This window comes from Theobroma cacao, chromosome 9 (assembly GCF_053813885.1).
Source record: "Theobroma cacao isolate CCN51 chromosome 9, ASM5381388v1, whole genome shotgun sequence".
NCBI lineage: Eukaryota > Viridiplantae > Streptophyta > Magnoliopsida > Malvales > Malvaceae > Theobroma > Theobroma cacao.
Window position 1 is genome coordinate 34,406,331 of NC_142647.1, and position 24,573 is coordinate 34,430,903.

A 24,573-nucleotide genomic window follows, 5' to 3' on the forward strand; every position below is an offset into this window, starting at 1 on the left:
TGTCCAAAGAAAACTATATATTATTTATTAAATGCTGACCAAATGTCTTGTGCTCAAACGTATGGAGGATTGTGCATGTATTTTCAAGTTGAGACAATTTTATGCTATACACATACACAACCCTTATACCCCACTAAAAGTACAAAATGGGGTGGCTAATTATCATTATTTTCCTCCTCAATTGACCCACTTCACCACCCCATTCCAGCTTCAACTATCATATCATATGATTCATTGGCTTTTTCAAGTTTTCTCCAACCTCATTCTTTTTTTTTTTTTTTTTGTCTTTGTAAATTTTGTATGCATTGTGCCTTTCGTATGTTCAACTATAGAGTACCCTTGATGGAAATGCTTATAATTTCATAGCAAAGATGGGAAACTCGAAAACAATATTAATGATAATTATTAATACCAAAAAAAATTAGGTAAGATGTAGCAATTAATTAGACAGCCCAATCATATACAGCTCTTCTTATTTTTATATTGCTTATTTTAATTTGAAAGCAACTATTACAACGTAACATCGTGTTTGCTTAAATATATATTAGTAATTGTTGCAAAAAAAAATCGTTTAAAAGTAATTATTTCACATAAAAGTAAAATCATACTTTTTGTAATCTAGTTATAAAAATTAAATTAAAATATAACATTTCTTAAATGTATTATTGATTTTTTTTCCCAAATGCCCTTTTTTGTTTTAAAAAAATATAAAAAAAGTTAATAACAAATAACAGAAGTAACAAATAAATGGAGCTTTTTTTTTCCTTGTAGAAATTACTTTTGAGTTGCATTTGGTGATGGAAAAGTGACAGAGAGAGGACAATTGGTTAGGTTATGATGGTGAACATGCATGGAAGATAGTCCCAAAGGGTTACATTGATGTTATTATGGACTTGTTATGCTAGGAATTAGAACTTATTACAATTAATGTCAAATATATTTTTCAAATAAATAATTGATTATTACTCTCTTTTATTATCAAAATTTACCCATAATTGTCTATACTATATATCCATGAGTTTAGCATCACAACCAGTTGTCAATATACTAGTCCTACATTTTGTATTTTTGGGGTAGAAATGAGAGAGGTTGCTTTAATGTTCAAGTCAAACTAAAATGTTAGAATAAACCCACGATTTTCCTTCCCTTGTTTGTTTTATTCATACAACTTTAGAAACTACAACACATTAAAGATATCAAATACCCCAACTTGCATTTGAAATTTCCTGCTCTCTAAAAGGAGATGGCCAAACATTACAACCCTTGGGGGGGCAGGGGGAAGAGAACAAGTAATGTATAGTGTTTTCACATGGAAGGAGCACCGTCTTGTGAGGGAAATATGTATGAACTATGAACAAATTAATTGTCACATCTGAAACTTTACACTTCATCACTTCACTTGGCGCAGTCCAAATTATTTTTGAAAGCTGGATTAAAAGTATATAGACGCGTAGCCGAAAAATCCAACACCTTAAATCCAAAGGATAAAGTATAAATTAAATAATGTGCATGTGTCGGAAAGTAGAGTACACCATAATGCAAAAGTACATGATGATATTTAATATATATAATAATAACATTTTGTACCACTTCCTCATTTTTAAAACTGTACTAGTATCTAGGTATAATTGCAATGTATCTTTCATTTTACACAATAATTGAATCACAATATATCCACATTATAACCCATCGAATGCTATGATTAATTTGTTATTATATGTGGGTTTCGTAAAATTTTATATCGATATGTTTGAATATTTTTTCTGTAAAATTTAATTAAAATTATCATTTTATTAGTATATGTAATCAAGTTTGACCTTTATGCATTGTACCCAAATCTCAAATTTTTGGATCTACAATGCAACTGAGAAATAAATTGAATTCTAAATGAAAAATGGTGAGCACAAATCTAAGTGCCAACACATATAGATTCTCCTTCACCCTAGTTTAAAACATCAAAGATCTGGAATTCAAGATTGTGACCTGCAAGATATGAATACTTTAGGCAGTGACTTTTTGGCAACGTGTGTCAAAAGAGAGCAGCAAAGTGTCATCACTACCAAAAACCTCGTTCCCCCAGACCCAGTTGGTCCTCAAAGTCAAACATCCCTACCCCTACTCCCTAGCCACACCACACCACACACACACACACGCACAGAAGGAAAAATAGAAAGGAAAACACGTACAGATCCTCTGAGGCTGTGCTTTTTGTCCAACTCCTTTCTTCTATCTATTATTACTATTATTATTATTATTATATTATCTGCGTTGGCTGCATTATTATTTACTAGTACAATTGTTTACGAGAATTAAATAAAAGTAGAAAATCAGCAGGAAAATCCGACAGCCAAAATACAACTGTCATTTGGGATCTCCATGCAAATGCAACGCAAGAGAGAGATTAAGTGAGATTGGGTACTTTGCACCGTACGAGATGTCAATGCCCACGTGTCCGCTGTCACTTCAACCACGTTGCCTTGCCCGGTGTGAGAGATACAGGCGTACCAAACCTTAGTGTTGTAAAGATAGTGTTAGGGTTAATTTTTTGGTATTATTGTTGCAGGAAATATATATTAAAATTGCTGTCAGAAATTATCGTCAAATATGTTGGTGAAGAGTTAAAATATTTTAAACAGAACGTGATGTTGAAATGAAAAAAAACAAAAAGGTCAATTCTTATATTCTTAAGTAATATTTTTAAGATGCTATAAAAACTAAATTATTGTGAAATTTACTTTTACAATTATACATAAAAAACTTTAAATTTCTAAAAAATTAAAACTATTTCTAACTAGAAATTAAATACTTACATTTTTACCATACTTTTTATTTTTCATTTGAAAGGTACTAAAATTGTATTTTTAAATTCAAAATATTTTAATAATTAAAAAGATAATTTGGTAATTTTAAAAAATATAAATCAGTATTTTTAGTCGGTTGACACTCAAAAATTTAGAGCCAAATCAACATGTATTTGAAATTGTAATAAGGCTACAAGTACTTTTAAATACCACGACCACAATGAAATACCGCAAACGCAATACTAAATGAGTCCTTGAGAGGGTGGAGTTAATGTATGCCCTATAAATCAATTAGTCGGATAGGGATTTTAAACATTTTATTTAATAAAATTTTTCTTTATCTTTATATCTATAATAATTGTGTCGGATAGAGACTTTAAATATTTTTATTTAATAAAAATTTTCTTTATTTTTATATTTATAATTGCTATTATTTACTAATAGGATAAAATCTATGAAATTAGACATACTTTGTAAAGAAAAATTATAACATGTTATAGTTAGAAATCTTTATTGCATTAAAGCATATTTCTTAAATGTTTCAAATCATTCCTCATTAAGATTAGAAATTGATAAAGCTGTGATACCAATACATGCTTATGTTCCTCATTTGTAGACCGTGATGGAGTCCAAGATTTCACGTTTAAGGGGACGAAGACAATGTCTATAAAATAATCATGCCACAAGTTTAATGTTTGACAAAAATATAACTTAGATGGACAAAAATTCATGTGAAAATTACATAAATAACTTCTACTACATGCAAAGTACAAAATAAAGACATTTTTAACAACTATTACACGCTGAGATTGTATACCTTTAATTGAGTTCGACAATCTTTCATTAAGATAAGAGCATCTATTACTGAATGAATGTCAAAGACTTGAATAATTTCATTTTCAATGAGAATGATTAACGAATTTTTAAGAAAATTATCTAACATTCTATTATGAGTTTCATTCTTAACGAGTTTCATAATAAAAAAATACACACTTTGATGTTGCAGTAGAAACTGAAAAAGTCAAGACAAGTTGGATCAATCTACCAATAAGAAAAGTAAACTTATGATATTCTTATTTTCTGTAACACTTAACATAGCTCAGAAAGTATAGATATATTTTTTTAAGCCTAATTACGAATAATGTCAAATTTAAATGGATCCAATTGATAGCTTAAATGCATTTTATCATGCTGAGTAAAGTCATTAGATAATATTTACTTGCGAGGTGTGCCAAGAGTGAGCAACTCCACCACATTCACATTAAATCTAAATTTGGAGTCTAATTTTTGCAAGAATGAGCCAATAGCAACAAGAAACAAGTCAACTAGACAATGGTGCCCAATTGTGGCATGATCCTTTTAAAGACAATCTTTACCTAATTTGTATCTAGCCCCCATATTAGGAATCTCAATTTCATATTTTTCACAAAGCTTCTTCACTGACACAAGTAAAATTTTCAATCCATCTTATCTTAATTGTTGGAAAGGCTTTTTAATAAACGATACTAAACAAATTGCATGTAGTATGTCTTAAGACTTAAGTTGTAAAGCTTTTGAGAGGTCATTTTATTATTTCCAACAACTCCTTCATAAGATGCAAGGTAAACATAAATTCAAATGACATATTAGTATGTTATAAAAATTATAAAATTATTATAGAGACAAAATTATAAACTTTTTTTAAAAATAAAGATACGTTATAAATTATTGTAGGGACAAAATTATAAAAATTCAAAAAAATAAGAGTTATCATAAAAAATTTTATATCTTTATGGGGGCAGAGTATCCTACGATCCTTTTCCCCTCCACCTTTGCTTGTAGAGAGTAATCAATTTTGCAAATTGAAGGATACATGAACTACCATATGGGTGTTTATTATATGAACAAATTCATTGAACATAATCTACCATAAGAACATTTTATATTAATTTTACTTAAATGTCTATAGAAGTAAATTTTCTCATAATAGTTGTGTAAGTAATCCTTAAGTTTGAAATCATTAGGTTGCTTTATGTCTAGAGTACTATACTTTGATACTGTTGTTAGTGATCCTAACTAATGATGCTTAAGGATGGATATTGGATATAATATGAAGTACATGAAAGCAAATAAATTATTAATAAAAGATTCATCACCTAAGTGATACTAAGGGGAATATCCCACTGCACATTGGCATGTAATAACCCAAGTGAGTCCTTGGCCAAGACAAAATAAGGATATAGAGAAGAGTATTTTAATCTTATTAAAGAGTTCATTATTAGCCTCAAGTGCTAATATGGCAAAGTCAATATAGAGTAGACACTAAACCATACTCTATATATTATCAAGATATTTTTTTGGTGATAAGATACTAATAACAGGATAAGATTGTGCACTGAAAGGTTGGGTCAAACCACTATAACTCTACTTAACATTTTGGTGGTTATGACATATTCTTAGATGTCAATCTTAACCCAAAAAAATGAATTAATCATTTGGAAATTGATGGTTTTAAAGGAGTCTGATTTATCTAATCCTATTCATATTAGAATTATAATTTATATATTTTTTAAAATATATATAATTTATATTTATTATCAACATATTAAAAATTTAATGGGTAACACACGTTAAAAATGACAATTTGAAAATATAAAATAAGGAATTAAATTGAACTTAATTGTAAAAAAGTTTGTAACTTTAAGTATTTAATTAAAAGAGTTCAATTAAATTTGGAAATTTTATAAATAACATAAAAGTTGCGTTGAACCTAAACGGATTAGGGTTGCTTGTAAATACAGTTAAACCTCTATAAATTATTACATTTGGAATCATGAAAATTTATCTATTAATTATGATATTATTTAATCAATAAATCAATAATTTATTAATTTATACATCAATTAAGCTTTTTTGATGCTTAATTGATGTATAAATTAGTCGGTTGGCATCACCCCTAGTATTGGAACTTGTGTCGCACAAAGATGCATTTAAACCAACAATCACATTGCATAATTTTTTCTTACAATACGAGGACGCTACACTAGAGCTTCTTAATGTATTAAGAAAAATTAGAGATGAGGTATAAGGAAACATCAATTTAAAGAAGAAACAAGTAACATTAGAGTTATATTTTACAAATATCTCCTAATTAAGTCATATATATAATTTTGATAAATAAAGAGATTATATATTAATTTATATATCAAGTGAAACTTATATATTCTTTTAAAAATGTATTATCTTGTAAATTTAAGAAATTATTAATTTATCATATTAATATCAAATTGAGATTGATTAAAAGTATTATTTAATTGAAATTATTAATTTATAGAGATTATATTGAATCTACTTCCAAACTTAAGAGACAAGCAAGAGAAAGTGGAAAGAGGAATGGGCAAACCTTGAATCTCGACACCTCACTCCTTCAAACTTTTAGTGCGGGTTTGGTGCCCTTTTTCCTGTGTATCAACACAAGTTTCTCCTCATCCTCCTTCCTTGTGTGTTCCGGTTTCCTTCGAGGAGCAAGTGTTACTCTAATTTTTTTTTTTTTAAATTTCGGATGACTGCCCAAATAAAAGTTGAAACTATGCTCATTGATATTCTTTATTTTAGGAGGAGATATCATAAATTCCTTCATAAATGCATGTGATGTGATGGGTTTTTGTGTCCCCAGTATTGATTGCCGAGACGTGTGTGACAAATACATTTAGTATACAGCTTTTTGCTCACAAAACTAAATTATGGGTCGTACAAGTGGCTAACCTATTGGTTTATGAAATTTAAGTCGATTGAAATTAAAATTTGTTAGAGCAAGAAGATGGGTAAGAAGAGCTGGAGGAAGCAGGGTCAGGTCATGTAAAACGTTTTAAATTATGAAACGACATGGATAGTAGCTGGAGGTGCCCTGGTGCAGGCGAGGGAGCCAATGGAACAATGACAGCTGTAGTTGAATACTAACAAGTGCATGCTTTTTTTTTTTTTTTTCTTTTTGGTTTTACTAGGAAAACTCAAAAAGTCTCACATTCTCGCATAAATAAATAATTAAAAGAAATAAGTCAGTTCGCAATAAAACCCAGCGACAGCACAAGAAAGAAAAATCTGGTAAACAAAAACGCGGTTGCTTAGAAGTTTCAGCAGCACCGACGAGCACGGATGCTGGGTGTCACTGTTAGCATCACTGCGACTAGTATTGAATGAAAAAAAAATAATAAAATAAAACAAGTCAGCGTCTGATTGTGTTGACGTTTGCTGGATTGGATTTTGTTCTTTTTCTTTTGGTTGGGTTTGGGACTTGATATTCCCAATCCCACGTCACCCCCCTTTTTTCTTATACTAACCGACAAGTTTTCCCATTTAGGGTGCTCAAAGAGTGCCTTCACCCCCACCCTAACCTTTTTGTGTTCACTATTCCCTAATTTGATTAACATGTTACTAAACAAATACTACTCTAAAATAACGTCTACTTTTTAGATTATTTGACCACTTTACATCTAACACTTACTTAATTACACACAGTATTAATTTTAATATACATATACTCCTCTTGCCTTTTTGTGTGTATTTCTCATGTTTTATAAAAATAATATGGTATTTTTATATTCTAATTACAAGGTTGATAATAATTTAAATTTATGGTTACTATAAATACATACTAGATTAGGTTGAATTAATGAAGTATATATGTATTCCTTTATATCTCTTTTTTTCTTTTTTTGATAAATTTCATTTTATATTATTATAGATTTCATGAGTTTTCAATATAATTATTTATTCATTTCAACATATTAAAATGTTTAAGTACATTCTATCATTTTATGTTTCCATTAGATTAATTATAATTATTCAACATAATACATGGTTTTCCTATCAAAAATTAAAAAAATATATATAATTATTTAAGTCTGAAAAGGCATAACGCCACATTGGCATTGGACCACAAGAAAAATTGCCACCCTGTTATCGTTATAACTAAATTTCGCACGCTATATAATTAGTCAAGAAAGAAGCAAAATGCCAAAAACGAACCCCACTTCCAGGGATGTCTTAGGTGTTGAGCTTTTGTACGGAAGTGCTGGTGTGAGCATCCGAATCCCGACAACATGGCCCACATCACTGTGGGCGGCATCTCTATCATCGTGACCGTCCATTTGCTCGAGCAAGATGGGGACCAACAGCTTTTGAAAAGTGCAAAGCCGAACCGTGGTGGTTAGGTCTTTTCATGGCAGTCGGCACATTGACCATTTACTCAATCCATTTATTGTCTATTTATATCGACATTCTTAACATCACCTCTTCAAGGCTTGTTCCCGAAGGGATAAGTCGGGTCTATTTTAGAATTTTACTTTTCAACTTTGCCCTTCATATGGGTTCGGGTCAAATCTTTGGAAAAATAAAACAGGTCCACTCTTTGAAATCTTCTTCTGCTTTCTTGTTAAACATATATATATATATATATATATATATATATATAATATAAAAAAATATATCTTAATTTTTTTAAATTTTAATTATAATTTCACACAAATCTATTAGTATTTGAAATAAATTTATGATCAAAACTTAAAAAGATCAAAATATTTTATCTTTAAAATTTTTTTTATTTTTTAATTTATTTGACAATAATATTATATGTAAGTTAACATAAATAAAAAAAAAATATAAAATAACATTAATTTATCTAAGATATTTCAACGTTTTCAATTTAACGATTGCCATGTCTTTTGAAAACTTGGAAACATTTCATGAATGTTGGAATTAATTGATTGTTACCAACATTTCAACCAATGGCTGAAAATGGGAATCCATCAAGAATTTCATCAACTTGTCAGGCTATACGTAGAGGTGAAGGTATATTGAACCGTATGGGCTATATATAAACTTTGGGGTGATGACTTTTTGTGCAACGCCTCATAGCTTGTGTATGTGGGGGCTAAGCTAGGTGTTTAAATTTTGAATTTATCTACTAGGCTACATGTACTATATACGGTTGTTGATCATTTTTTGTACACAATTATATATCATAGCAACACAAGATTAATGTTATTCAAAAAAAAAAAAAAGAGCATCTAAGAGAATTCACATTGATTGAATTCACTTGACAAACATTTAGGATAAAGTATGTAACATTTAGTGTACAAGTACAATTTTCATATCGAATTTTTAACTTTTAGAAGAAATTATATATGAAAAAAGTTATTGCTTTTTAAGGATGGATTCCGACAGGAGCAATAACATAAAGCTACCGTATTGTGGGTTTGGTGACGTTATTGATGAAAGGCATTGAATGAGATAAATATGGTGCAACAATCTCCGTTAATGGAAGGCGTTGTGAACTTGTCATGCAAGTTTTGTTGGATGTCTTTCACACTGACCTTGTCTGTGAAGCAACATTGTTGGGTCAAATTGTCCAAACTCACGACCCCAGACAAAAGTCGCAACTATACATACATTTATATTTATTCTTTACAAATCTTTTAACTCAATCCTGAAGCTAACAAGAAAAAGTCAAGACACGCTTTTCTCTTGCGATGTTATCCTTTTCTTTTTCTCTCTTGCCCAAAACCTAAATTTAGCCCTTTTCAAGTTTCAACATCTCAATCTATAACGTTTAAAAAGGACATGATGATGAAGTGTAAAGAGTTAGTCATTTTTAATTTTTTTAAGATGTATCGAAAAAAAAAAAAACTATTATGAAATTTGGAATTTTAGGACTTTCAAAAAACAATAAAATTGTTTCATATTAGAAATTAAATATTTATGCTCGCACTATAATTTTATTTTAAATTCAAAAGATTTAAATAATTAAAAGGGTAATTTTGTTATTCCAAAAAATATGAATGGACATTTTGATCGTGTAATCTTCAACAGTATTTTTGGCAACCGCGAAAGCAACTAAAGAGGTGCTTTCACTTTACTCTAAAAGTGCCAAGGAAAAAGAAATTTTAGAGCCAAAAATACAGATGTGGGGTTTTTTTGTCACTACATTAATGCTTTTCTTAGTGTAACGACAACAAACTTATCACATGACTTAGATATCATGTGTGAAGACTGACGAGCACATTGTGCGGCTCGTACATTCACAAGAACCTAACTTAAATACAAAATTACTGAAATATAGTATTCGAATATTTAATTCATTGATTGATGTATAATCTTTTTATTTTAAAAAATGAGATTCGAATCCCCATTCTCTCAATTATAAACAAAAAAAAAATCTAACTTAAATACAAAACCACTAAAAAACCAATACTTAATCAATATGAGATACCATCACTCAATATTTTGGCATTGCAAATGCAAAACCAAACCTCCTAAGTAGCCAACACACTTAGATGGACCAAATCACACTTGTTAAATTATATACTTTTTCGGTTCTTTTTTGTTTGTCTTAATTTATTATAAATATAAAAAAATAAAAAAGAGAAAAGAAAAGGGACAAAAATAATAGCATTATTTGCCTGCCTACTTGTATCGTAGGCTTAGGGATTTGGTGAGGGTTGAATTAAAAGAGAGAAAGAAGGGTATTTGATGGGAGATTCCGTTGGGCATGCACTTTTTTGAATTATTTTGTTGGTGTTTGCAATTTATAAACACTAAACACGGTGCAAATTAAAGTGGTGCCTGCTCATCCTAAATTCCAAACGGTTGACGTTTGACAATATTGGATACAAGACAGGAGTCCTGAAATTCATTTGCTTTGTATTTGATTTTTTTTTCAATTAAGGAAATGGGGTTTCGAATCTTACTCTTTAGATAAAAAATCATATACTAATCAATGAAGCAAATGTCCGTGTATAAAATGGAATACCAATTGCTTTGCATTTGATTTTTTTTATTAAAGAAAAAAAAATTCGAATTCTACTCTTTAAATAAAGAATCATGCACCAATCAATAAATCAAATACTCGAGTACGAAATAGAATATCAATTGCTTTGCACTTGACTCTTACCAAACATAAATGGAGTTGACCTTTTGTTCTTGTTAAAGCCCTAAGAAATTGAACTGGAAAAGACCTCAACATGCATGTTGTTGATTAAGTCAACTGTCAAACCAGTGGTGCATTCCAGATGTCTAGGCACTAAAATAATGTGGTATTAGCAGAAAACACATGACGTTAATTCAATTTACTAATGTAATCTACTTGCCTATTATCATCTACTTTGCTTCACTTCAATTTCTCACATACACACAGACACAATATATATATATATATATATATATATATATATATATATTCTTTAGATATTAAAATAAAACGAAAAATTTTTGACAAGAAACGCGTTTAGTTGTTGATTTTATTCTACAACTCTTAATATAATTTGTTTACCATTTTAAAATTCTCACCAAACCCATTGTGGAGGTGTTCATGAATCGAATCTAATTATCCAATCCAATGGTAGTTGGTATCTCCAAAATTAAGGTTTGACTTGAGTTTGATTTAGTCTGTCCATTTAAATTTCAAGCATAATGTTCGAAGAAATCCTTAAATTATTTTAAAAAAATTCAAATACACTCTTATTCTTCTATGGTATTCAATTATTATCATATATTTTTATTTTGAGTTAAATTAACTTTTATAATTAATGGTTTTGATTAATTGTCATTACTCAATTAGCATGTCATGTTATCATCAATTATGATATGTTAAAATATTTTGTATTAATATATATGTATATTAAATTGAAAAATAAAAATTATTATTTAATAACATAATAATTAGTATATCACATACCAAGTCCAATAAAAAAACTTGCAAAGCTGACAAACAGTCGGACTCGTAAACAAGTTTAATTTATCTTAATATTTAAACTCGAAACTCTCAACAGGATGACTTTTAAGTTAGGGTTTTGGAAATGTGTCAATATTGTAATAGAGTTTGATTAACTGTTATGATTACCTGCTCGAGGAAACATCTACGATAAAACTATATACATATGCAGGCAGGTTCTAGTGGGTGATCTTGCAGATGACAAGAGGGGCACGCAAGAAAGGGAGCATGGCTGCATGAAAACAGTTGGACCAGTCATAAACATGCTTAGTACTTACACTAGTTGCACTAATAATAAACAATAATAATAATAATAATAATGTATTGTTTTATATTAATAAAAGCCCTTGAAAAGGGTTTTAAGCAAACAAAGTATTGGCCCCCTGGAAAACAAGCAGACCACCAAATGCCATTTTTGTTCATCTTGTGCATTATTCTGCAACTGAGCGAGCCTTCACATGGTCCAGCACAGGACAGCTGATGGGCTTGATTCATTTTCTTTGTAATTTTTGGATTAAAAAAAAATGGAGATTTACATCCCTCCCTTTGCTTGACCCATGCATCCAATCACCGATGAATAACGAATTTAACCTATATATGTATTACACTAGTAAATTAAAGATTTTAAACGTTATCAATTAGGACAGGTTGTCTCTACTGAGATAATGTTAGAGTCATACTTAGCCGCAGCCTGTATTAATGTTATCCAATAATATTTATTGATAAAAATTTATATGGATCTCCCTGAATGGTTGCAATAGCAAGTATATAGGTGTATCCAAACCCTGAACAAGGGAATTAATAAAAAATAGGGTTGGTGGGCTATAAGGGTGCAGCTGCATTGGCCATGGTTGAGGAGTGAATTAGTGATAGGACCATATATACCTACTTGAGCAAGCTGGCATCTACCAATAAAAACCACCAAACTCCAAAAAGAAAAGCACCGCTCCCTCCCCTTAACATTGTGTTTTAATGTTTGCATGCTTCCATCAATCATCAGTCACGAGTTTCTTTTGATGGCCAAAGGGCATCTAAGTTTGACTTGATGGTCTTTTCAAAACCTTTACCTCCATAACATCTAATTTCTCTTTTGCTTTTGTGTTCAGGGTTAGAAACCCATGACTAGGTTGCTTCCTGTTTTTAATATGCTTACCACACAACACTCTGCATATGACTGTTTTTTTGCCCTTTCACACTCCATTTTTTAAAGCATAAGTAGACAAGTACAGCATGTTGTACCCGATTACACAAAACAGTGACAAGTTGATTGCTCTTCTCAAAACATCACCATTTGTCTGCCATTATTATTGGAAATTAGAGGGCAGGCAGACTCCACAGCATATGGTAATTAATGGTACCACGGATATCAGATCTCAATAACAATAATTCTCTTCCACATCTATAACTATACGCACATGGAAATAACACTCACATATCCATGACAAGTTCCAAGATTTTCCAGCATTCCGGTCAGATTATTAGCTGGCTTTGCTGTCTCTAACCCTTGCTTGCTTTTAAACAAAAGAAACAAAATGTTTATAGCAATGCTAAGTCCTAATGAAGGATTGACATCCAGCCTAGACTGGATACGTATTTTTGTTTCTCATCCAAGCAAAGCCCATTTCAGATATTTTACCACACAATGCGTTTTAACACTCTGTTCCATTATTGCTACTGTGTTTTTATGGCATTTTATCATTCTAGTTTGTTACTGAACCAAAATCCACCCATAATTTCATACCACAAATGTACCCTTCCTAAACCAAGTTCCATGAAAATTCAAGGGATTTCTTTCTTAACTCTAAACGTAGACAAAGAGGGAACTGCCATTCAGGATGAATAATATATATCACAGTTCACACATGCACTTCTTCCATGTGGTTGATCAAGTAAACTATTGACAAGTAATAACATATAGGGAGCATTTCCAGTATCAGAAAAAACATTCTAAAAGGAGGAAACTCGCTACGGGTTATATAACCCAAAAGGAAAACGAGGCAAAGATTACAAGGAGGGGGTAAATAGGGGTTGATAATAACAATAGAGCCCAGTTCTTTAGATCCTTTAACCCTGACAAATAGTGAAGCTAAGAACCTTCTTCCAAAGCACATCTGGATAGCTGATGGTCTGAAACCCTCCTCTAAATCACATAACTACAAAAGCCATGCATGAAACTTGAACTCACATCGAATCGTCAGAGTCATCAGAGTCACTTCCGTAGGCCTCCCCAGCATTGCCTCCTGTACCTGGAACCTCAGGCTTTGTAGCAGGTGCAGTTGGAGCTTTCTTATTTGCATTGCGTGCATCTTCATCAACAGCTTCTCCTTGCCCATTGCCTTCAGCATGTACACCATCATTAAGGTATAAACACAACCATGTCATGAAGACACAAAACATTCAATAAAGAATGCAGGTATACTTTAGATGTAAATCTTCTCCTTCAATCACACATCAACAAAATGATGTATTGTTCCATCACATGAAGTGTGGAAACTTTTTAATGAAGTGATTTACTTTTCAGTAATAACTGGATCAAGTAATATGATTTAATTTTCAGCGATGGAATGTTATTCCATCTGTGGCTACTTCACGACTTTAAAAAATGCAGCAGTTGCCCAAAGATAAGAACCTAAGAAGCAATACTGAAATTAGATGTATATTGAGGATATCAAGACTTTCAACTGTTCCTCCAGACATGATGTTCACCAAATCCTTTTCAACACGTTGTACAAGCTCTGGCTGCAATAATAACATAACCAATCAATAAAACTACTAAATGAAAAGAAAAGAAACCGCCATATCCACATTAAAATCAAGTCACTCCCATACACAAAGATAGAAGTGCTGAAAGCTTAGACATTTCTTAGGAAAAGTATGGTGGCCACATATTATAGACTTAAAAGCAGCTCATTTTCCTTTTGACCACTTCCCTTTGAGTATTACAGGTGAATCACGTTAGTTACAGGGGATATATAGTAATATAAAATGTCTATAAATTAAAACTCCCACACCGTCAGAAAGTTTTCTTTTTTTTTTTTCTTTGTTGTTTTAAAGTTAGCATGCATAAACGCATTTTGAAGTAGCGAGTTTATTGATACATTTAGATCTGGCTCCCTTCGAAATCTTCGCTTCCGTGCATCCCTCATCGGAGGAGTGAGACCATGTCTGTACTCCACCACATCTGGAGAAGCATCTCCTGGCTCTCTGACCATAATCATCTGTAACAATTGCAACAGTTAATATGACCATATTAGACGTAAAGGAACCATGTATAACCATATGAAAACAACAAACAATAGCAAGTGCCATACTTGGCCAACATCAGCTGTTTTAACTAGCGCACTATCATCATAAGTTTTGTATGACTCAACAACAGAAGGAAGATCCAAGAGAGAGGCAGGGAAGCGATCATTGCCAATGACAAATGTCCCAGTCCGCCCATCCTCTGCAAAGCAAGGAGAAGCTTAACATTCACAAATATCCCAAGACAATAGGCAAACAATATTGATGATGCTTACAATAGATGCACAATCTTAACTTTCCTTTTTGAAATCACTCATCACTTTATGTTTGACGACAAGCAGCACTAAGATTGTATTCAATATTTATATGCTGCTGCACAAAAACTGCTGGTATCATTTAAGGAAGCGTCACTCTGGTTAACTAATGGTCCCACAGAAGGTAACTTAACAAATTCTGCACACTTCTAAAACACAAAACCATAAAAAGAGCTTCTCAATGAAATTTTAACAAACAAATCACCATTCTAAGTGTAGAATTAATCATCCCTGTTACCAAACATTTTACGAGAAATTTGTTTTAATGCATATAATAGATCCACAATCTTAACTTTCCTTTTGGAAATCACACTCATCACTTTATGTTTGATGACAAGCAGGACTGAGATTGTATTCAATATTTATATGCTGCTCCACAAAAACTGCTGGAATCATTTAAGGATGTGTCACTGTGGTCAACTAATGGTCCCACACAAGGTAATGTAACAAATTCTGCACACTTCTAAAACACAAAACCATAAAAAGAGCTTCTAAATGAATTTTTAACAAACAAATCACCATTCTAAGATTAAAATTAATCATCCCTGTTAACAAACATTTTATGAGAAATTTGTTTTAAACTTAATAACTCCCATGTATTACTATCTATGTTAATATACATTATTACACTACTGGGGCCTGCTGGAGGCTATTACACTCAAGCAATCTGATATCTATTGCCTGCTTATTAAAATAATAAATGTTGGCCAACATAGTTTGGTCTTTCATTTGTTTGTTTTATATGTTTTCTTGCTCAGCAACAGCTCATCTCCAAATGACATGTCAATATGATAAAAGGTCATAACTCTCCTGGATTACAATAGTAGACAATTCACAGCTGAACAAATCGAAGCAAAGGTGTCACAAAAGACAAAATTCACTAACATGCAATGTTCTCATCCAGCCTTTAGGTTGGATCCTGTCTGTCAAGAATACAGTTGGCTAGAAGCTAGATAATATCCTGTCAAGTTTATAAATCAATCAACTTGCTGGAGCCTTTAAAAGAACATAGAGTGGAAAAATATATGGCAGAAGAATCCAAACTGTTGAGCAGTTTAAGTTGTAAAATATATGAAATGCTTCAACTGTTTTTCTAGTTCCAGGGAAAAATAGCAACGTTGCATAGCAATCCATACTCCTTAGACCACAAAGAGACTTAACTAGAAAAAGACTGTAACAAAGACAGTTAGGTCTTTTACAGTTTGGTTAATACATAAATCAAAAAGAAAGACTAAGTAGAGATTATGGTACAGCATGAATAGAAGTTATCTTAACCACACAAATGTTTAGCTAAATTAAATTAAAGGCACCAAGAGTTTCTTAGCCATAAGTTTCCTAGTTAACTGAGTATAAGTTCGAAAAGAACACAAAACGTTAACATATAAACACATAGCAACAGTTAATGAGGCATTTGTACAATCAAGTGCAGTTACTCACCAGAAAATACCAAATCTAGTGATTTGTCCTCAGAAGATGAAGCATTTTCACTTAAAAGGCGATCTATGCGCTCAGCAATAGAAGGTGGAACTCTAAGAATGAATTGCTCTTCCATGCCTGATAAATGAGATGAAGATAGGGAAGAAGAAAGATTAAATTATTCCAAAGTCAACCTTCAATCTGGAAACTAATGGAAAAGCTCAAAACACAAATTCCTATTATTTATATACCATTCAATCATGACAACTAAGATGAAAATAATGTCACAAGTTCAATATTGTCACCAAATTTAAAATTACTACCATTACGTACACCATAATAACTAGCACAGTTAAGCATACCATAAATATCATTTACTAATCTATGAACAAGAACTCTTTAGTTTTAGCTGAATAGAAATTCTATTTATTTTAAAACCCCAAAATTCACTATCATGTAGTAAAAATGAACTAAAAGTCATCTAGAATAAAGGCTCATAAACACTGCAATACATCTAAAAAAGGCTAAATCAGCACAGAAACTAAAACTTTTCGAGTTAGAATAATCTAGCAATGACGATCGTGTACATTTAAAGTAATTAAAAAATAATATAACAAATGAAAATCAATTAGCCTAAAGCTTTTATCGAATCATTTAAACAGCACAGCAGAGCAAGACCCAATTGATTTGCACATTTAAAGGGCATATTCCTTCTCTTTCTTAATACAATTCCACCAACCCCACCCCCGCCCCCAAATGTTTGGTCAAAAGTTGTACACTGTCTAATTGCGTCCTTTGCCAATGAATAAGATAATCAATTTTAGTATCATATTTCAATGAAGGAACCCTAAATCAAATAAAAGAAACGGCTTTCCGCTCAACTGTCCACAAACACCTCCATAAAAAACACTAGGCAATTTCAATGATGAAAGCACCCTTCAAAGCGACTCAGCAAAAAAAACAAGACAATTTGACTAATTGATAGAGGCAATTGTTAACAGAACAATATGAACAACCACTTAAATATTAAATTATAAACAGTTTACATGAAGAATAAGTGTATAAACAAGAACTTGACTCATAATTTATAAACATAAAAAATCAGAAACACCAAAGCAGAAAATAAGAAATACCCAACCATCAGAGAAAACTAACCCAACCCTACAGGAGCCTTCTACTGGCAATTCTCACCACCTGTTCAATGAAATAATAGAGAGAGAGAGAGAGAGAGAGAGAATATTCAGCTTATATATAATTAATCTTATAAAAAAAACACAAAAAGAAAAGAAAGCCTCCAAATTTAACAGAAATGAGAGATACCCAGAAGCAAATCTCAAATTTATCTGCGGAAAAGTTGAAAATCTGAATTTAAAGGATAAGTTTTTTAATTGGAGATAGAGAAAGAGAATATGAACCTACATGTACTGTGGTGTTTATGGTTGTGGAATGTAGAAAATGAAGAGAGAGGAGCGTGAGAAAGGGAATGAAGAAGGGAGATGGGTTGCCAGCTCTTCTTCTCCTTTTGTTTTTCAATTTCAAATAAACATTGTTTTTTAAGATTACTTATTTCCTTAAAAATTATTCATTTTGTTTTAAAAAAACGTGGGCCTTGAAGGCCCATAAGAGGTCCACTTCAATAATGGACCTTGGCTTTGGACCCCAAAATCAACTACCTTACCATAAAGGAAAGAAAAGAAAGAGTAATAATAATAATAATAATAATAAAACAAAAATAAAGATAAAAATAAAAGAAGCCTGAGCAAGAATAATCAAGGCCTATCAATCTTTGGGACTCGTTTTTTCTCAGTGATCCAAATTTTAGTAAGTTTATTATTTTGCATCAACTTAAAATTTTCATATTCTAAAATTAGTTTAATCAAGTCTTATTATAAAATATTCATTTTATTGATTTTTATAATTTAGAAAAAGAGAGGTTATGTTAAAATAAAAAGTATATCTCAATTTGCAGTTTAAAATAAATAGACAATTTTAGTTGAAATTAAAACTTAGTATAAGAAATCAATCCTTTAACAATTCTAACTAGTTTAATTAAAATTGTGGGCTAATGCATGGTGGGTATTTGATTCTAAGGACAAATATACTTCAACATTTAAATTTTAAAAAAATAATCAAATTGGGAAGTTTTAGAGCCTGAATTGAAATTAATTAAGGTTTTGGTTAGCTACCAACGTTCAAATCGATCTTAAAAAAAATCCAAAAATATATTTCAAAATGAAATAAAAGAAAATAATTATTTACCTTAAAAAATGTACTAAATAAAGATTATAATTAAATTACTGGAAACAAACAAATGGATATGCTTGATTTTAAATTTAGAAAGCTTGAAAAGAAATTAAAATTATATTAATTTTTTATTCTATTTTGGCTTTGGTATAAGCTGTATAATTTTAAATATTTTCAAATGTAAAAATTTGGTCTTCTAGTTGAATTTGGTAAGTTAAATAATTTTAAAGATTTCTTACCCATGGAAGAAAGAAACTATCCACACAACCACCCCCATCGATATTTTTTAACCAACAATCTTGTACCTTCTTATATTATATATCTAATAAATATTATATTCAATATATATTTATTATATTAATAAATTTTGTCTGACAATCTTTTAGTTTCCTATAATATATATGGTGTGTTCTTGAATATTTGACTAAATAGTTAGTATATGTATCTCTGTTTAAAATGTTAATTTCAAAATTTGATTTTCTTTTCCCCAAATAAAAAAGTTAGATGTTCATGTTGAACGGTTAATAATTCAAAATTTTTCTTTTTCTTTCATTTTTTACCTTTCATTACTTTTTTTTTATAAAGTAATATTTGTTAGGGTAAAATACTTTCCATTCTTAAATTTTAATTGAAATTCTAAACGAGTTTATTAATTTTTAGATTGGACAGTCCATTCCCAAAAGTGTAAACATCTTTATCAGAAGTTATAAAAAGACTAAATTACTTTTTTTTATTAATTTAAAAAATTATTATTGTATATATTTTTTACAAAAATAAAAAAATAGGGAGCACCAATAAAGGGGAGCATCGATCTGGTGCTCCCCTCCTTGGGGAGTTTATCGGTTTTCCTTATTTTTTTTATTTTTTTTAAAAATATACTAATAATTAATAAAAATATATAATAATAATTTTTAAAATTCATAAATAGTAAAATTATCATTTTAATATTATCACATTATCAAATTAATAAAAATATTAAAAGCTGGATCTATGTATCAAGTGAAAGATTTTTTTTGAACAAGGTGTTCATTTTAAAATATAACGGATTAATTTAAAATTTTGATTAAAACATAAGAGAATGTGGCATTTACCCTATTTGTGATCATATGCATTGTATGTGACTATTTGTTAAACTAATAATTATGTATAAAATGTAAATTTTTTTAAAATGCAAAGTTTGAAATATGAATATTTTTTAATGAAAATAATTTAACACAATTAAAATTTTTATTTAAAAATTAGATAAATCTCATTAATATTTGTAATAAAAAATAGCTTTAATGATAGTCATTTGATAAAATTAGAATTCTTATTTACAAATTGTATAAATCATAATAAAATGGTAATTTAAAAATATGATCAATCATAAATTATAAATTATAGATAGATTATAAATATAAATATGGATATAATTTTACAGAAAGAATGCTCAGTATAATTTATATTGGAAGACTGGATAAAGTAAAATATTTTTTAAGATAGATATTTTTAAAATAGCAAGGGAGCACGCGTGGCGCGTGGGAAGAGACCGAAGTTTCTAAGTAACCCTAAAGGCTATAAAATCCGGAGATCTACACCCAATCTACCGCCGTTTACTTTGTCAATTTCTCGACATCACATTTGTTTCTTCAATCTTATCCTTGAGCTTCAGCTTCTCCTCTCGTCAGACGCTAGGGCTTTCCAGATTCGACTGAGGGCTTTGTAAAAATGAGAGGCAGGAGTTACACTCCATCTCCGCCTAGGGGCTACGGCCGGAGAGGACGGAGTCCGAGCCCCAGAGGCCGTTATGGTGGTCGCGCTCGAGATCTTCCTACAAGCCTTTTGGTTCGCAACCTTCGCCATGACTGCAGGTTTCTTCTCCTTCATTCTGCTTCCGCCTCCATATTTCTTACAACTTTTATTCTTTTGGTTTCTGGTTAAGCTTCCGTTATGTTTCTCTGTATTTTTTAAAGAATTGCATTCTCGATTGAGTTATGAGTTTTAAATTGATCCAAATTTCCCTCTTGTGAATGATTTCTGTGTCATCTATCGCATTTTAATGTATATGACTGCAATATTATCTTCGTATGCCGTTGTCAATGAACCATGGATTGTAGCAACTGTTTCTGTGGGATCTATTCTCTGGAAGGTTATTTCATTTGTTTTCTTTATAATTTCGACTAAGATGCTTGTTATTGTCTCTGACAATGTAGTGGGACAGATAATTTTATAGTATTTGTTGTGCACCAGAAAGCATTTACTTATTTTTCTGAACCTGTGGTTTTTGCAGGCCAGAAGACCTTCGCAGGCCCTTCGAAAGATTTGGCCCTCTCAAAGATATATATCTGCCCAAGGATTATTATACTGGGTGAGGATATATTTTCTACCATAGGAATATTATTATAGTTGCCGGAATAATATAATTGATTTGTTTTAATATTTTCTCTCATTCACTGGACTCAAAACATCTATTGTTTTAACCTTACCGTGAGTTGTGTGTGGTCAAGAGCCATGTTTGGTGGCATTTGGATCTTTTTGGAACAACAGAAACAATGTTTTTAACTTTTTTATTTTTCATTTTTACAATTTCTTTTGGGATAGAAAATGTTGTTTTGTATTCATAACTTTTCAATATGGTTATAATTTTGATTTATTCCATTTATACTATGTGTATTGAGAAATTTATGATTCTTCAAAATTCTTATCTCTAATTTTAGGAGGTTCAAGCAAAGTTTGAAAACCTATCTTTTTCTCACTAAGCTTTTACCAAGCAGGCCCTGCTAATGCTCCTCCCACTGAATATCTATTTTGATGTTGGGGCATTCCTTTAAGTATACTCTTTTGTAATCACAAATTGGGTGTGTTAATTGAAGTTCTTGAGGTTTAACAGTGAAATTAAAGTTTTGAAGACATCAATCAAGTAATTAGAGTTCTTTTGAAGATGATGTTAGTGGTAGTGAAGATTGGAAGGAAGTTGGGTTTGAATACATTGTGAAGATGTTCCAAGTCTTGAAGAATTTCAAGTGATCTTTAAACTGACACTTGCAAGGTTAGCAGGCAAGTGCTTGCTTTTTCATGCTTATGATGACCTTCCATATTACTAGGGATTATTTTGGAAATATCATTGGAAAAGGTTATTGGTCTGCATGGTGCCTGTAAGATTTGATTATCTGCTGCTGCCTTGGAATGACTCTTTTGAGTAATTCTGCAGGGAACCTCGAGGGTTTGGTTTTGTCCAATATGTTGATCCTGCTGATGCTGCAGAAGCCAAATACCAGATGGATGGCCAGATTCTTCTTGGTCGAGAGTTGACTGTTGTTTTTGCTGAAGAGAACAGGAAGAAACCAGCTGAGATGAGGCAAAGGGAGCGAGGGAGGTAGGCTTTCCAGGGCATGTACCAAGCTATGGTTTACGTTTTCAGTCAGTTTGAGTACAAATTTGGTATTTCATTGTTTATTAGTGGGAAGTTCTTCTATCTTCCAGCTTCAAAAGAAATAGTTGCATACATATGAGTTCTGAATCTGCATCAATTTAAGTATTTCTAGTCCTAACCTCATAACTGGTTAGGTAGATACTTTGTTAAATCTCTAATGATAGTTAAAAGAAAGTAGGAGTATAATTTACATAAACTCTTAGCTTCCTTGGAGGAGATATGGATTGTACAATGACCTATTGAGATGTGTGTGGTATTTGAAGGAATGTATTCTTTTTGGAGATATCTAGTTATCTGCATGTCATTGGGAGTTTTAGATATTAGTTCTGAGTTGGCATCCATTTGAACATTTTTAGTCCGAAACACGTAACTGGTCAAGTCTATACTTTGTTTCATCTGTTATGATATTTAAAAGAAATGTATGGATGTATTACTTTAACATAGATTCTTAGCTTCCTTTGGAGGAGATATGGATTGTATAATGGAACTATCGAGATGCTTGTGGTATTTTTAAGGAATGTACTCTTTTCGGGGATATCTAGTTTATCTGCATCTCATTGGGAGTGTATGCTGATGTCTATCCTAATAGGGGGTTGCATAAGGCTTGTCTAGTATGTTCAGAAATCTTAATTTTGTTTATTTGTGTGAAAAGGTTGTGCTGCAAAACATGTTCATAAGTCCATGTAACAAAGAAATTTCTGGGCAAATTTGATTTCTTTTTAGAGATATCTAGTTTATCTGCATGTCATTGGGAATTTCTGCTGATGGTTCTTATAAGGGGGTTGCATAAGGGCTTGTTTTGTAGGTTCAGAATTCTTAATTTTCTTTATCTAAATGTTATGCTGCCAAACATGTTCAAAATTCCATGGAACAAAGAAATTTCGTTGGAAATTTTGATGCTCTCTCTCTCTCTCTCTTTCAACTTTCATTTTTCTCTCTGTTTCAGAGGAGGTCGATATCATGATAGGAGAAGGTCTCCCCCTCGTAACTCTCGTTCGCCACGATATTCTCGGTCTCCACCTCGTCATGGGAGATCTAGGTCACGAAGTCGTGATTATTCCCCTCCTAAAGAGAGGCATTACTCAAGGTGCGTGATGTGTTTTTCTGACTCTAATTATCTGAAGTATTTTGTATTTTGCTTTAAGGGTTTATGCTATCTGTATGAACTTTAACGTAAGTTTGTGCTGTTTGTTTTGAAGCAGATCTATATCACCCCAAGATGGACAGTACAGTCGAGATAGATATTCACGTTCACCACTGTACAATGGCTCAAGGAGCCGGAGTCGGAGTCTTGATAGGGGGCAAGGTCGGAGCCGGAGCAGAGGCCGAAGCTCGAGGCGTAGCAGAAGCCAGAGTCCAAGACAGAGTGGTAGCCGAAGCCACAGCCCCAGACGTGTTGAAAGCCCAATGAGAAGCAGAAGCCAGAGCCCAAACCATGAGGGGTACAAGAGGGAAGTGAATGGAGAAAGGTCTCCCAGTCAGTGATATTGCGCAGCCAATGGGATGCATTGTAGATTTCTTTGTAGGTGCGGTATTGTGGATGATGGGGGGCTGGTGTTTGAACTGAAGTTTGTTAGGGTAGTTTGTTGGTGTTTTAGTCCACAGCTAGCTTTGTGAAAAAATTCAGTTATTTGGCGCTGAGATATTCAAAGGCATGGCTGTGGTTGCGGTAACTAGTACTTTACTCTAGTAGTAGCATAGTGGTTATGTTGCGGGTACTGACTTGTCCAACATTATTTTGATGACCTTTTTTTCTTTGTTGTCCGTACAAATCGATTAAATTATAGAAGGATTCATATGCTGCTGCTTGATGGAGAGAAAACGTCATTGGCAAATGACTAGATGGGGCCACTATCACATGGATGGTTGTAAATCTTATTCCGCCTGCTGCAGCTGCCTCACCATATCTTGGAGGGGTGAAGGTTGGGCAAGGGGGCCATGAAAGAGGCGAAAAGGACTACTTTTTTGGACAAATTGGGATCCCATGCCATTCCTTTCCACTTTACAACTAAGCGGCGCCTGTTTTCGACTCTGCTCTCTCTTGCCCTGCCCTTCCCTTCATTTACTGGAAATGTTGCTATTGCCGTTGTCTTTGTCAAGGCCTTTTTGGGATCATCAGATTTTAGATTCACAGTTAGCTGAGATCTGAGTGCTCCCTTCCTTTACTCTCCGTTCCTTTATCTACCCCATTTTGTGAAGGTGCCGCCTTTTTTGACCTAAAAGGGTATTAAATCATTTTGTTGGCGCCAAGTCGGAAAAAAGTAAAATAATGTTTTGTTAATTCTTTTTTATTAGCTAAAATATTTACTTTGTTTTATACGGTAAATTGATATAATGAAATAATTATATAATATCGTATCATCGTAAACATAAAATATCGAGAAATTCTGCTTT

The 24,573-nt window shown here is 31.8% G+C and overlaps 2 protein-coding genes across 7 annotated transcripts; one reads left to right on the plus strand and one right to left on the minus strand.

Annotated features, from left to right (window-relative positions):
• Window positions 1-13,358: 13,358 nt before the first annotated feature.
• TAF7 (TBP-associated factor 7) lies at window positions 13,359-18,084 on the minus strand. Of its 6 annotated transcripts, none has more exons than XM_088810362.1 (7): window positions 17,943-18,084; window positions 17,679-17,717; window positions 16,545-16,661; window positions 14,862-14,995; window positions 14,649-14,768; window positions 14,218-14,289; window positions 13,359-13,893 (listed from the first exon to the last, which is right to left on the minus strand). In XM_088810362.1, exons 3-7 carry the CDS (start codon window positions 16,657-16,659, stop codon window positions 13,732-13,734), a joined length of 603 nt encoding a protein of 200 aa, XP_088666488.1. In that variant the 5' UTR covers window positions 16,660-16,661; window positions 17,679-17,717; window positions 17,943-18,084; the 3' UTR covers window positions 13,359-13,731. The 6 variants fall into 6 exon arrangements, with proteins under 6 accessions (XP_088666488.1, XP_088666491.1, XP_088666490.1 ...); XM_088810365.1 differs by having other exon boundaries at window positions 17,662-17,717; window positions 17,943-18,072; XM_088810364.1 differs by having other exon boundaries at window positions 17,657-17,717; window positions 17,943-18,072.
• A 2,202-nt stretch (window positions 18,085-20,286) lies between these two features.
• On the plus strand, window positions 20,287-24,001 carry SCL30A (SC35-like splicing factor 30A). The gene is made up of 5 exons (XM_007014622.3): window positions 20,287-20,617; window positions 21,037-21,114; window positions 21,958-22,122; window positions 23,126-23,266; window positions 23,382-24,001. Exons 1-5 carry the CDS (start codon window positions 20,475-20,477, stop codon window positions 23,662-23,664), a joined length of 810 nt encoding a protein of 269 aa, XP_007014684.3. The 5' UTR covers window positions 20,287-20,474; the 3' UTR covers window positions 23,665-24,001.
• The last annotated feature ends 572 nt before the right edge of the window (window positions 24,002-24,573 follow it).